Below are 15129 nucleotides of genomic sequence, written 5' to 3' on the forward strand. Positions count from 1 at the left end.
GATATCAGCACAACGTAATGGGATAAAATCAAGTGCTGAACAGCACGTGGAAAGTGTGTGCAAACCTATTACAGCTAATATTAGGCAGTACTTCTATTACAGATTCTTCCTAGATGAGAAAAGATCAGCAATGACTCCCAGACAGCTTCACTGAGATCACACATAGCTCTTCTGTGCCAGAGTCCTGCGTATAATTCAGAACAGAAGTTTCGAGCCTCATCCACTTGGCATCACAGTACGTGGTAACCGATGGGCTGCACTGCCGCAGCAGAGGGAGATAGATGAGAGCCTCTCTGCCCCTCTACAGCCAAAACACTGGAGAAAGCAGAAATTCCCACATGTGCTCATCCCTTACTGCTGAGACAAGAGTTGACTTGGAGTCGCATTTTTTTCCTTCAAGGTCTTTTTCCTTATGTAACATCTTCTCTACAGCACAGCTTCAGGTCACAACAACCCGCAGAAATGAAATGACTCTCAGCCAAAGCCAAGTACAGCAGCCCTGGGGTTGCTACACAGCCATCACTAACAGTTCACACTACTTGTGCTTAAAGACTGCCTGTACTTGTAAATAAGAAACTTTAAGCTCTTCTATAAGAACGTGGGGAGGAAAGAAGAAAAAAACCCTGAAAACTTACGTGACACCAGTTATAATTTCCCTCAATAAACAGTCACATAAGCTGACAGGGAAAAAAATGAAAGCAATTTCGCTTCAAATTTACTTCAAGCCAAATTCTATTAAGAGCAACATCGCTACAAACACATTTAAGTAATGTTAAATTGCTCTAAGACTCTGGGTGCATTACAGCAACACCCACTGGAACTACAAGTCTAACTTTGAGGAAGAACAAGGGAGATGGGCAAAAATACAGAGTTTGTTGCTAGATTCCATTATAAAGAAGATGAAAGCAGAGACCCTTCAGAAAACAGATCCAGAAAGGCCTCCTTCACCACAGTGACAGCATTCACTGGAGCTATTAAACAGCAGTCTTATTTCTGTATTTCTAGGAAAGAAAATGATTGCAAAGAGCTGCCATATATATTCATTTAGCTTCTGCTGATTGACACTAGGGCAATTCAGGATATTTTTTTTTTCCCCCAAACAAGTCCACTAGTCCTATCAAGACAACGAAGCCAGCAGTGCCCATCTCCCAGGGAAGTCAGCTTACCAATCCTGAGGGACAGGGGGCACAGACTTGTGTCAACACATCAGTGCATCTTCCTCTGACTACTTACTACTCTGCAACACCACACGAAGCATCTCCTCAGGGGAAAAAAAAATAGCACCATTGCCACAGTGCCCCAGGCCAGACTCCTGAGTTGTTCTCAACTTTTTGCTCACAAGTAATGAGAAGGAGAAAAAAAGCACATACATAAATCCACTAAACACATTAACAGTATTTCAGGAATAAGAACAAATCTGTATTTTGGAAGCAAATTTAGGCAGTGACTGGACATATTCAACTGTAAAATGCACCCTACAAAACTCTAGTTTAATTCTTCTTCTCAGTTTACTTTCCTTGTCAAGTTTTGTACTTGTAGAAATAGATTTAAAATCCTCATTTGTATTCACACTTAACAATCTTATCAATACAAAATGAGAAGCCATAGTCACCACAAACATCCTTAACAAAGCCTTAAGTCAACAAATCAAACTTCAGTGTTTCCCACTGCATCCTCAGTGGTACATACTTCCCAGTCTACTTAACCTGAACATCTCTGAGCCAGAGATGTCAAATATGTTGTCCATCCTGCCCATCTCCAACAGGATAAGACAGCGAGACAATGTGAGGGAAACTGACAAAACCAAATTTCCAAAGTCAGAAACATAATATGAGACCACATAAGTGTTGCCCAGGTTTATGAATTTTGGAAGCAGAAAAAAAAATTGAAAGACTCACTCAGTAGTCAATTAAATACTGGAGAATTTCACCAAAAATCCACATCCCTGATAGCAATTGAGTTCAAGTTCAACAGATGTCAGTAGTGGCACCATTGCCACAGCACAGTACATTTACAGTTTTTCACATCAAAAAGTCTTCCACTGAACTTTCAAGTTCTCATGCTAAGTTATTTAAGCACTCTAGGCCATTTAATCAAGTTACAGTCAAGTCATCCACAATGTTTGTCATTTTCCTAATTGCCAGAAGAAGGAAATCACTTAGCAAGACAGTATAGAACAATTTCATAGTAGCTCATTAGCATACAGAGGAAATCATTCTATTTAACAGATTGGTCTGTCTCTCGTCAGGTAGCCACCAGTGACAGCATTAGAGCTGCCAGCTACATGGGGCCTGATGTGATACACTTCATCTCAGAAGGATGCAGCTGCAATCTGAGCCTTAAGAGTGTTGTTCCACTGCACAAAAGGATGCAGCATTTCCCCATTTAATTCCAGCAAGTCCTCATGTCCTGCCCAAAACACAGCTTAACAATCAAAGGAGGGAGCCACAGGTCTGTCCTTAAACCCAGACAAATACAGTTCTGAGTACAAAGAAGAGAGTTGCCTTTTGAGCTAAGGCACTAGCAGGACCACTGTTCAGCCATTTCCAACTATCAAACTGTGAAATGATTGTCGATTGGCAGTTGATCTATACTCAGAGAACTTTAAGGTAGTGCCAAAAAGTAGACTACCACAACTGCAAGTTGGCAAGGTTTTCTATCATCTGTTTTACAATCAAGTTCTTGCAACACCAAGAAACTGCATGGAATGGTTACCATGTTCCAGCTGGCACAGAACAAGGACCCAGGAGTCAGAACTCACTACCAGCCAACAGGGGAGAGGAGAGGCACTTAAAGGTGAGGACACAGCACTGAGAACACATTCAAGGCAGTTCTCCTCGATTCTAAGAAAGACTTTTGACATTTGTAAATTCTAAAAGGAATACTGAGAAAGGATATATCCACATACTGAGTACTAAAAGAAAAAATAATCTGGGAGGAAAGAAAAAAGATACAAAGAAGCAAAACATTTTAGTTTAAGAATCAAATGTCATTCCCAGCTAAAACAGAAGAGCTCACAGAAAAGTCAGGTGGTGAATGAACACAACTATGCAGGTTATCCTTAACTCACTGCTGTCAACCTCAATACAAGCCTCTCTCTAAAGTACAGCCCATCAATTAATTTTGAAGATAAACTAGCAAGAGAGTCACGTTTCAGCAGTCCTTAGGATTAACCAGCTTGCAGAATAAGGCTTGGAATGGCTCTTCGTGGTCAACAACAATCATAAGCACATTGTGTGCAACCACATTCCTAGGCTGAACATTCAGCTTGGGAAAAGAGAACAAGTAAGGTCTTCCCTGCTAGTTCCCTGATAGAGCTACAGGCACTGAGATGCAAGCCACTCTCCCAAGAAATTAAAGGCAAATATCTTATGAATTGAGAAGAGACAGGCTAACATGATAGTGTTTGTCAAGTACCACTAACATTGCTTAGCCTTATCACCATGAAGATGTTATAGAGATAGAAACACAGGCTGCCTCTGAAGAGAAAGGTCTCTTCAACTGTAGCGCTGCAGACAGTCTCTTGTAAATTTACTTAGCACTGAATCTGGGGGCTCAGAATTATCCTCTGGGGAAGAAAAACCACCAGTAAAACTAACTCCAAAGTAAGGCACTGAATACTCTTATGTGCAAACCAGCAAGACAGACTGAGTAGCACTTTTCTTCTTCCTAATTTTTCTGTTTCTACTCAATGGCAAGCATAGAGGCCAAAGGGAACAAGGCAGAGCTAGCAAAAAAACCTCAGCCAACTGCCACTTGTTGCCTGCCCACAGAAAAGCAGGAAGCTGACGAGCAGAGCAGGGAGGAGCCCAGATGCCAAAAAAACTTCTCTATAGATTGGACCTTTGCCTAAAAGACAGAAGGAGGAACACCCAGTGTCTGCACTGGCACAAGCTGCGTATCAGAAAACTGAAATTCAGCCCATGCCAAGTTACACTTTGAAAAGTTAAATGCACCTAGGCCAGCAAAAACAAAATTTGATAGGAGCTGAGAGTATTTAAAAAAAAAAAAAGTAAAAACAATGGTTTTCCATGAAGGTCACCTTAGAAATATAAACTAAAAGAGAAGGGAGGAAGGTAAGAAAGATTTTTCATGCCAAGAATCCAATTGAAACAATTACTAATACAGTTGTTGAGCTGTATAAAGAGAATGTCCAGAACCAACAACAACATGCAGTACCTATCAAAGGAGCCACATTTGTACTGCCTTTGAAAGTACACTTTAAGTAGCAGCTCTGCTGAACATAGCAACTACATTGCCACTGAGATATGCCCCACATTCCCACTGTCTTCTGAAAACTTTACACAAGCAGCCACTGCCTCTTCATCTTTTAATGTCAATTTTTTTTCCATTTCAGTTACATGGAAAAGTATTAAGAAGTATTTGAAACCCCATCTACAGGCTTCCTTGGGTTTACATTTATGTAACATTTGTGCTCAGGAGATGGACATCTCTTAAGACCTAGTATGCCCCATACAGCTCCCATATGGCAGCATGTTCCTACTGCTTGCTTAAGTGGCAAGAACAAAGAACACAGCACATGCACAGGAAACACCATCAATGTGGCTGCTCTACAACTGACTCCATCTAAGACAAAATTAAGCATCCATTTAAAGATTTTAACCAAAACTTTTAAATACCATCTTACTGCTGCATTTCCAGAAGCATATTTTCATGTATGAGGCTTATCAAAAATCTAGGTACCACTAAGCACATTCTGGCTCATGTCGCCCTCCGTTGACATCATTTCCTACCACGTTCTCAACTTCTATGCTGCACTTTCTGATTAACATACTTATACAGCCCTTTTCAGAAGATGCTGCATGAGATAAGGTGTGAAGCACAGGAAAGAAGATCTCTATGTAAGGCTCTGAACATAAGGAAGAATGCATAAGAGCAGTTAAACTGTTAAAACTAAGCACTGCAATACAGCAAAGTGCTACAGAGCAGACTACTCAGCAATTAAGTTTTCTTTTTCTGCTTTCCTGTGTGTGTTGACTGGTGTGGGTTTCATTTTGTGGCTTTTTTTTTAAATAGTTTTTATTTATAGGAAAGAAAAAAAAGACTCCATCCTAAAGGATATCACTGTTTTCAGTTTCTTTTGCTGTTACAAATTGTCCACCCCTGTCTGGAGGCTATTCTGCTTCTTTAATGTGAATAGATGTCTGTTTTAAAGCATTACACTTAAGTGCTTTGGTTCAAGTTACCCATCCATATCAAGCAAGTGGCTATCTTAATGTAACCACGAGAATACTTGAGGTAACTGCAATGTCCCCCCAAAATTTATGTAAAATGTAATGAGTAGCATAACATATCACCTAGAGACCATTCCGCACCTGACAGCTATTGACCTTCCAATGCAATCTGCCCTTCCTTGAGCCTTATGCTTGCAAGCCTTCACACAGAAGGGAAAAGGCAACCCCCAGAGACACTATGGATCGGCACAGAATCCCAGCAGCTGCACCACGTTTCCACTTCCAGTACCTGGGAGTCCACACACCACTGCCCCAACCCCAGAGCTAAGCTAACACTCGAAGGAAACAGTGCTTCAAAACAAGCCCTCCATTCCAGGTCAGTGGCAACAGGATGAAACGTGGTAACACAAGCTACTGCTACTGTAACCTACTGCAGCTATTTCTACCTCAACAAAAAGACTGTATCTACTTGCACTGAATCACTCAGTACAGAGGCAAGAAAAGCAGGTCTGTACCATTAATCAGAGGAAAACTTCGCACCTCCAGCTCCCCATTCCACATAAGCATTTCATGCAATACACTGAACACCCCCATAATATAGCCAAGGTTCCAACTCCACAGAACTCACTTCAGTGACAATGCACTACAGCAGTAGTTTACCTCCTCAGCGTACCAGGCACCCTAATGTCTCGGAGGGGGAGGGATCTCCAACACAAAACCCACCAGCACCCCACCAGTACTGGTTCACCTGTTACTCAGAAAGAAAGCTGAAAAGTCTGCAATTGGTACTACAAGTGTGATAGTTTAGATTGTCAAAGAGGGAGCTTTGAATAGAGATCAACTTTGAACACAGCAAGTCTTAACATTTCATCAGCAGGAGAGAGTTATCTATGCATCTGTTTAAAGAAATACAATCCAAGAAGCTTCAACAGTCATCTAAGCAGATTTCTGCAGCTTCTCCTGTTCTTTTCATCCTTGAAATTAAGTTAAAAGATAGAATAATTGAACTTCATCTCCAGTATTAAAAAAGAGAGAGAGAGAGAGAGAGAACACTAGCTTTTACTAGAGCTAGCTATATGACCAGTCAAACAAAGAACTCTAAAATACACTCATCTCCCCAAAGTCTAACAATTTCTGAGAGATGTCACTTGGCTACGTTTTTAGTAGGAAATTAGATAAATGATCTTGACATTATTCATACAGCCTCCTAAATACTTACAATTAAAGTAGTTGAACAGTTTTCCTGCAGCATTGTTCTGCTCATTCATAAATTGCCATTAACATCAAAGGATCATGCAAGCGCATCCCAGTAATAAACAGACATCTGTTTACAGTCAGACGCAGAACTGTCATTTCTGAAGTATATTCAAAGCCATACAGCTGGAAGACCAGGAAACCTACCATACTTAATGAAAGCCTACACGTATCTGCACAGTAACCTGGGCCACAAGTAGCACAGCCGAGCACTGCACTTGAGGACATGCACTATGTCAATACACAGCTGTATATTTATCAACAGTACATCAGCAGTAGTTTTTTTTATCAGGAAGAAACGCATGTCAAAAAAATGCTCAGCATACCAGTCACACTGCTAATTTTGAGGCACACAAATCAAAGCTTTTTATCTTTTTTTCCTTGCTAAAGCAGTAGCTGGATAGCAGATTGGTTGGGCTAACTTCTGAAAGACAGATTTATCCTTATACCAGCATCTTGGTAATGGCAACAATGGTTTTTTCAGCACTATGACCAACTAACATTGCTAGCAATGGATGCCATTCCCTGTAGGTAGTCTAAGAGGGAACATGTTTATTCCCATAGAATCCACATGAAGCATCATAGCATTAAACAATCTCGGTTGCACAGTATTCCAGCTTTCACATTTTTTTGTGTCACCTCAGAATCAGAATAACAGAAGAATCTCTGAAAGTACTTAAACAAAAGACAGCTTTATCACTACAAGTCATTAACTTCCTTACAGTGTATGGCTACAGCACTAATTACACAGTAAGCAACACTTCTGAATTCCCATTCTGATTACTGAGCATGACTCCCCATGTACCCTTCAGACACCTAAGAAGTCCAACGTGACAGAAATCAGCAGAAATTCATGTAACAGCAACTATACTTAAAGAAACTCACACACACAAGCAAAAAAATATATCAATCTATAGGTAACTGTTTACTCTGTCACCTCTGACAGCTCCATAAACAACTCTTCTTCAAAATGTGCCCGTTTCTTACACCAGCACTTTCTTCTCTATGCCCTTTAGCATCTTAAGATCAGCTCAAAGAAAATAACAACTGAGAATCATTCAACAAACAAACAAACAAACATAATACGGTATCTCGAAAGAGATGCTAATGGCATCTCTACAACAACACTACCTGGAATATTCCATGCCAAAAAGAATTTTGCCATCAAGTATTAAAAAAAAAAAAAGAACCACAAATTATTCAGGTTGAACACGTTGCATCTTTCCAAGTACAATGAAAAAAAATACAGTTCACCATACTAAAAGAACTATCAAAATGCCTGCAAACTTGTCTTTTCATCCATAACTTGGCCTTACATCGAGGAAAATTGACACACACACCTGCCCTCACCTTCTTTCTCAAAGCTTAAACCCTGTGAATGAGTAACCTGAAAACAAGGCCCAAGTACTCAAAACAAAAATTCACTACACACAAGTCCAAGGAAATTGAAAATAAGAAGAGGATTCTTAAGTTCATCACAAATACCAAATATTTCCTGTAACGGTTACATTAGCTTTAAAACTACAGTTAATAAGAACTGGAGCCAAGTATCTACAGACAAATATCTTTAGGAAAGAATAGAAAAAACACTCTAAGAGTCTTAAGCATCAAGAGGTCTATGGTAGCACTTCAGCTGGTGTTAGAACCACAGGAAAAATCTAATACATCCACACATAAAAAGAAGAATGCCACAACCAAATCAGACAGCAGATCTCAGCAATGCCAGTCCACCAAACAGAACAGTCTGACACCTAAAAGAGAGCATACAGCTGCACTCTTCCCTGCTACTCTCCTGTTTACCTATCAAAAATCCAAGAAAACATGCTGTCCAACACAGAATCCAGGGAGCTAAGTAAACGTGCTTTATCAGAACCAATTCTGCATGGGTCTTTGACATGCATCCTCACTTACATATACGCGAATGGCGAAATAAAGAACAGGAAGAATTATTACTTCTGCATTATCACAATTTACTTCCATTTTTTCATCCTTACCTGGTCTTTTTCATGGGGTAGAAGGCTGACAGGTGGAAGAGAAGCTGGGAAACCACTGGAATATTTAGGAGCTCCTTTGCTTTCCAAACCACCATAATTCACTCTGTACTGAGGTCCATCCTTCAGTAATCTGCCATTGTTCACAGCACGTTTGGCCCCCAGACGCAATCTCTGCTGAAAGGCAGGATTGTTGAAAATATTTGCTAGGTCATTTTGACTTCTCAAATACTTCTCTATGTTTTTCAGTGAGGAGCCACTTGGTTCTTGAAGCCCTTCAATTGCTCTTCTCAACAGTTTATTCCAATCCACATTACGAAGCTCATTACAAGCTCCTCTAGATCCTTTAACAGATTTCGGAATAGTGCCAGGTTTAACAGATGAAAACCGTCCAGGATTATCTGGGTCCTTGTAAGATGCAAGGCCTTTGTTGGTAACTTTAAGAATAGAACCATCTTGAACACTAAGTTGCAGCTGTTCCGAAACAGTCTTCTTATCTAATCCATGGGAAGCACAAACAGCGTGACATATTCTCTCTTCAGATGGCCGTTGCTTTTGCTTTTTAACTTTTTGTATAGCTTCAAGAATCCACTCCGTATAAAGTGGGTTGGCAAGTTTTACCATGGTTGACCAGTAATGGTTTACCCATAGAGGTTCCTCCTTATCCTTTCAGCAGATCTTTCAGAGGCCGTTCACACCTCAAACACAAATCAAAGGATTCCACACACCACTTGGATTCATCTCAAAAATATCCATCCTGAGGAGTCAGAGAAGGCAGGGAAATATCTGCTGGCTGAAGCTTCCAATTACTTGACCAAAATGGAAACGTGGAAGAGATTCATTCATGATGGCAGGGGTACATCCTTACAAAAAAAAGGTACAACCTTGAAAGAGAAAAAGGAAGAGGCAGGTGAGAACACTTCATGATGATGCAGTAAAGAAGAGGATGCATGCAGACACTCATTCATTGGGTAGGTAGATATTGCAGTAGGCAACATTTTTTGTGAGGTTATCCAAAACATTTGATGAGTCCCTCCCCACATCAAGGAAGCTATCATAAAATCCTTACATTTCTTTATAGCATTCAACAGCTTTAGCTCTCCTAAATTCCATCACCCCAACATTTAAACTACTGCTGATTCAACAGGAAGCTGCCATTCAAGCAAGACATCTGAAAACATTCTCAAAAACACTAGCTGCCTATAAATGACTCTGAGATCCACCAGTACAAGAATATGACCACATATACAGATTATGCATAGACTGTATAAGTCTCTAAACTGGTGAAAGTCAAACATTTAACCACTACCACGTCTTACAGTGTGCTATGACATGTTTTGATTATACAACTGAGAAGAATCAATACTTCAGTATCAGAACAGTGTCAGCAGTACTAAGTCCTGCATTCATGTCTAGCTATCTTGTAATATAGACAGTAATTACAAAGGCACATCTCACACTGAGGTGTGCAGTTAACAAACACCTATTTTTGATACAGATTCTGAGGAACAGAAATGAAAACAAAGCAACAGTACACATTTTCACATAAATACATGCACATTATCATGAAAACATACACAGGAGGTCATATCAACAAAATATGTCCCAATGATTCAGCTTACCACAATCCATAATAAGTAAAGAAAAGTCATTCTTGAATTGAAAATTCAGGGGCTACAGAAACTTACTCAAGAAAATCTTAAGAACAATTTTGATTGGGAGTTTATTGCTTCTGCAAGGCAGTTTGGAAAAAAGACAAAAACCTCACAAATAACACGGCCGTCACCTAATGACTAAATATGAATTGACAGCTTTTTTTTCCTGCCACGAAATATAAGCAATACCTACGAAGACACAAACAGGACTGCATTAGCTTTAAAGTAAAATAAATATCAAAAGTGGGAAATCATCATTGTCAACAGATGAGCTGCCTTGTAAAGCAGAAGATTCAGCAGTCTCTCAGCAAAATTCAAAACTGAAGCAATCTGAAACTGCATTTCTTAAGCTATGGCAAACAGCCTATAACAAGCAGTAATATCTATGATTACATAACTCTTGGCACTCATTTGTATTCATTTATTCAAGTCATCTTGCATTTCAATCATGTTTAAAACTTGAGTGAATTATAAGTTGGGGAAAAAAAATGAATTGATACAGTAATACTGTTTAAAAAAAGATTCCACTGCAACTGTGAAGAGAACAACTACAAGAAAAAAACCAACAATTTTGGTCTTATATAGCTGCTCTCCCTCGAATCTCCCAAGAGCCTCTTTACATATAAGCTACTGATCATGTTTCACAAATCATTATTATCTACGCAACAGAATTAATAACAAAGGAACTGATGGTTATTGGTGAAAGTGAAGCTCTTCTGCATTCCAACAATAAAAACAATAATCGGTTCATTTAATGAACTTATCATCCTTAAGATCTGCCTGCAGCATAAGCACTTCCAGACTCAGAAAAGTTTAACTGACTGCCAGGATGAAGAAACATTCCTGACACAAATTTGGGGCCTGAAGAATTAATTGGCTCTCAAACTAAACCCCGCTACACAGACTGGATAATGCTGCTTGCTTCCAGTCTCTACTCACGCAAGTTGTATTTGGTAACAGTTATGTATTTTTCAAGTATCTGTAATAAAACAATTTTATCTGTAAACATGCAATTTAATTCCATCCTCCCTGACAGCACTGCTCAAATTCACCAGTTTCTCATGATTCCAAAATAACTCTGTAGCTGCAAAATGCAAACAAATACAGGGATTTAAAAAGGAAAGTTTCCAAAGTATTGTGAACCCTATGAACTCACAGATCTGACACTGAAAACACAGTAATACAATAAACAAAGCAGAACTCTACGCGGAGGAGTGCACACTTGCTCAAATGGAGGCCTTTTTTTGCTTTGCCCTTCAATCTGGAAGGTCTCTGTAGCTGCACGTAACACTGCAGTTTGCTAGAAAGTTGGCTGCCAGTTCAGAAGTGGTTTAATTAGGCTGTTCTACCAGGAGTCTTCATGAAGATGGTCAGTACTCAAATGTTGAAAACTGCTGCATTTGCTGACTCAGACATACTTTTCTCATTTTGAAACCTACTGCAGCACTGTGATATTACATTTCATACAAGCAACCACATCACTTCCATTAAATTCCAGAACACACAGAGCAGGGTCTGTTCCAGGCGCCTGGACACCAATGAACATTTCAGTATAAATGCTGCAGCTTGTGGGTTACAGGAATTTTTATTGGCCAGTGACTGTGGCAAAAGGTGAGCATAAGCCTATAGCTTCATGTAAAGTCTGCTGCTTGGTACGGGAATTTCACTGCAATATACATTCAGAACTACATTTTTACTTATTTAGTGAAAATTCCCCATGTGTAACGCAACCTCCTGCATGCTAGCGCCTACTAAATCAACACTGGTCGAGTCTATCAACATGAGCATACAGTTTCCAATGCATGGGGCAGGGTACTTCCAGAGAAAAGTCCAGATATTTCACATTCACTCCTTCCAGCAGGAACCAAGTTGCTCTGCTTTAGGAGGCCGTGTAAAATTCACCTAGTCCAACTTTGGATTTGTTTTCCCACAACCAGCAGTTTCAGGTTTCAGTTATTCTGCCACTCTGATTGCGTTTGTTCTTGAGGTGTAGTTCCCTGACCTCCACAAGTGATATGACAAGGTCTACCACGCATAAGATTCTGAGCAACCTCTTAATAACAAACACCTCTGCCAGCAACATAATCCAGCTCGGTGACCCCAGAGCTTGAAGATAAAGAGGCCTTTCACAAACCACGTTCTGCTGGGGCAGTTATTGATCCAAGATTAACCATCTATAGATGTATACATACGCACTCACTCAGTACATCTGAATAGAGGACAATCTGCTTTAGAAAAAAGTTTCTCAGATTCAGCAGTAAGAGGACACAGGCAACTTCAAAACTCTAAGTTTAGAAATCTAGTGTCCAGAGATCTTGAGGAAATGACAATTTTTAAAGACAGATTATAAACCAGCAGAAAGTACTCGTGCCTATTTAATCATTTCCCTTGTCTTGTAATTAAACAACCTTTAATCAAGCCCTCGACAGCATCCATCCAATCACAGATCAGGTTCTGCAGATCTTAATGCACAGGACCACTTTCAGTTTTACTGCAGCAATCATTAAGCTCTATGTCACATGTCACGTTTCAGCTTCTACACTCTGTAATAGCTTATTTTAAAAGCGGTAACATGTCAGAAACTTTTGATTATGTTATACTACCAATCACGTCTGTTAACAAATCTGCTTGAAGAGCTGCAGAACACAAGCACTGGGGAGGAGGTGTGTACAATACATTACGTTTAAAAACAGGAAAAGCCATCTCTAGTCAAGGCTTGTCCCTCTGCTTAAGTCATAAATTATCAGATAAATACAAAGAAGTTGCAAAATTGCAGCTAGGGATTTCGAATGAATGCAAGTATGCCCTTAATAAAACGCACAGCTATTGTACAGCTGGTTCTAATTAAAGAACGCAATGACTGAACCTGTCACTCCTAAGTGTCATCAGTAATCCTTAATCTCGTGATGAGATCTTTTTTAGGCTGAACCAGTATCTGGCATCATTTCCAAGTGATCTAGATTTTAAGAACAAGCTGCCTAGTGAGAAAGAAGAACGTAAAAAAAAAAAATAGTTTAGTTTTGTTCCGAGGCAGGAAACATAATGAGTTCCTAGACAAGCATCTAAAAGTATTTCCTAAAACATCCTGTCAAGTCTTTTTTGGAGGTATTAATGACAAATTCACAGCAGTTGTCTTAAATGTAAATGCAGGTGAACTTCTTAAAACGGAGGTTAACGCAGCTACCAAGAAAAGAGAGGAAGAGGGAAAAAAAAAAAAACAGCAAGAAAAACACAAAAGAACAACAACTTGTGCAACCTGCTGGTGACCTGAGAGGTACAATTCCATCCTACCCCTCCTGCCTGCTCCTCACATGCCAGGAGCAGCAGCAGCAGGCCAGCTCTCTGCTGCAGCATCAGGGTCAGGTAAGGATTGCAGCAGAGGAGGAAGGAGACTGCCATTGCATCCAGCGAGCTCTTTGCCATTTTTCCCCCCCCTCCAAAGTATGCTTTAAAATGACACAGCTAATCAGCTCCATCCTACCACTTCCATCCCAGCTAACGATGCAGGAGGCAAGGTATTTGTTTCCCCAGCAAAACACTGGAGCGTAAAAAAGATGGGGAGAGAAAGGAGATCCTGACAAGGACTACCAGCACATGATTCCTTTAGCATTATGCCCATCATGAAGCCATCTACTGTATTATTCTCAGTACAACAGGTCCTGTGTAACAAGGAAAGGGAATGACACTTGCACATGCTTTAAGCACAGCCAGACGAAGGGACATGACAGCGCCTTCAGAACTACCCCAGCAGAGCCGGGGGCAGCGAGAGCAGCACACGTGAGCCAGGACCCGAGGCAGCGCTCGCACCCCGTGAGCCCCACAAGCCCGTTCAGGATCACATGTTAAGAAGCAGCTAGCAACACGACAGCAACCAGCACCGCCAGAGCAAACACGGCACCAGCGGCATCACCCAGATTTACCCCTCCCATCCTCTACCGGGGAAGTTCTGAGCACTTTAAGACACGGCGGCTCCCCTCCCCAGCGTGCAGCCCCAGCCGCCGCTCTATCTGTCAGGGGCCGAGCCCTACCGCGGGACGTCCATCCCCACAGCAGCACCCGGCCCGCAGGCTGCACCCCGCGGGACAGCGACAGGCTGAGGGCCGGGCGGGCCGGCAGCGCGCATCTGCACCCCCCCGCGGGGCCCGCGCCGCGCCCGTCAGGCTGCGCCCCCCGGTACCACTCACCTCGCGGGGCCGGGGCGCGGGGGGGAGGAGCCTCCTCCAGGCGCCGCAGCGGCTCCCCCTGCTGCCGGCTCGTCGTCCCCTGCTCCCGCCGCCGGGCTGCGCCGAGGCGGCTGCCCCCGCTGCCGCGCTGCCCCCCTGCCGGCAGCCGCCGCTACTCCCCCTACCGCCGCGGCTCGCCTCGCCTCGCCTCGCCTCACCTACGCCGCCATTTTGTTTCGCCCTGTTGTACTTAACGTGAATCCGACATGACACTGATTACAGCCCAATGGAGTCTCATTAAAACCTTACCTACCCCCGCGCCCCGCCCACCGGCCCCCGCCATTGGGTCGCCCTGCGCACGCCGCTCTGCTCTCATAGGCTGCGCACCCACGTCCATCAAACGCCCACACCGGCCCCGTTCCGCCCGGCAACCAGCCCGCCTCCCCCATTGGAAGGCGGGGCGTGTCAATCACGAGGCACGCCCCTTCCCTCCACGCGCGGCCCCGCCTTCCCGCCAGAAAGGGCGGTGCCGGGAGCTGTCATTGGCTGCCGAAGCCGCCACACAGCCGCGCGGCCCGCCGCCCCCCGCAGCCCGGCCCGCCTCATTGCTGGGGCCTCGGACGCCGGCGATTGGTCTCCGGCCGCCGGCGGAGGAGCGAGTTCTCGCGGGCCCGCCCTCCCGTTGGCTGCCCCTGCCGTCCGTCTGGCTCCCCCCGGCTTCGCTACCCTCCCCCACCCGCCGCCGCCCCACCCGCTCCTGCCGCCGAAGTTTGTTCGGGAGGGTGAGCGCCAGGAAGAGACACCGGCGGCGGCCGCCTCAGGCAGCCCGGGAGGGCGGGCGGGCGGGCGCGCGACACACACGATCGAGCGG

The 15129-nt window shown here is 42.8% G+C and overlaps 1 protein-coding gene across 7 annotated transcripts in view; it reads right to left on the reverse strand.

Annotated features, from left to right (window-relative positions):
• Positions 1-15129, reverse strand: part of KAT6B (lysine acetyltransferase 6B) — a 95438-nt gene that overhangs the window by 79041 nt on the left and 1268 nt on the right. For 5 of the 7 annotated variants that reach the window (XM_004942070.5, XM_015288301.4, XM_040702703.2 and 2 more), the window contains exon 2: positions 8444-9324. In XM_004942070.5, coding sequence (XP_004942127.4) covers positions 8444-9064 — 621 coding nt within the window. In that variant the 5' untranslated portion in view covers positions 9065-9324. Of the gene's footprint in view, positions 1-8443; positions 9325-14279; positions 14533-15129 lie in introns of those variants that run through there. The other 2 variants (XM_046943007.1, XM_015288300.4) reach the window with 2 other exon arrangements.

This window comes from Gallus gallus, chromosome 6 (assembly GCF_016699485.2).
Source record: "Gallus gallus isolate bGalGal1 chromosome 6, bGalGal1.mat.broiler.GRCg7b, whole genome shotgun sequence".
NCBI lineage: Eukaryota > Metazoa > Chordata > Aves > Galliformes > Phasianidae > Gallus > Gallus gallus.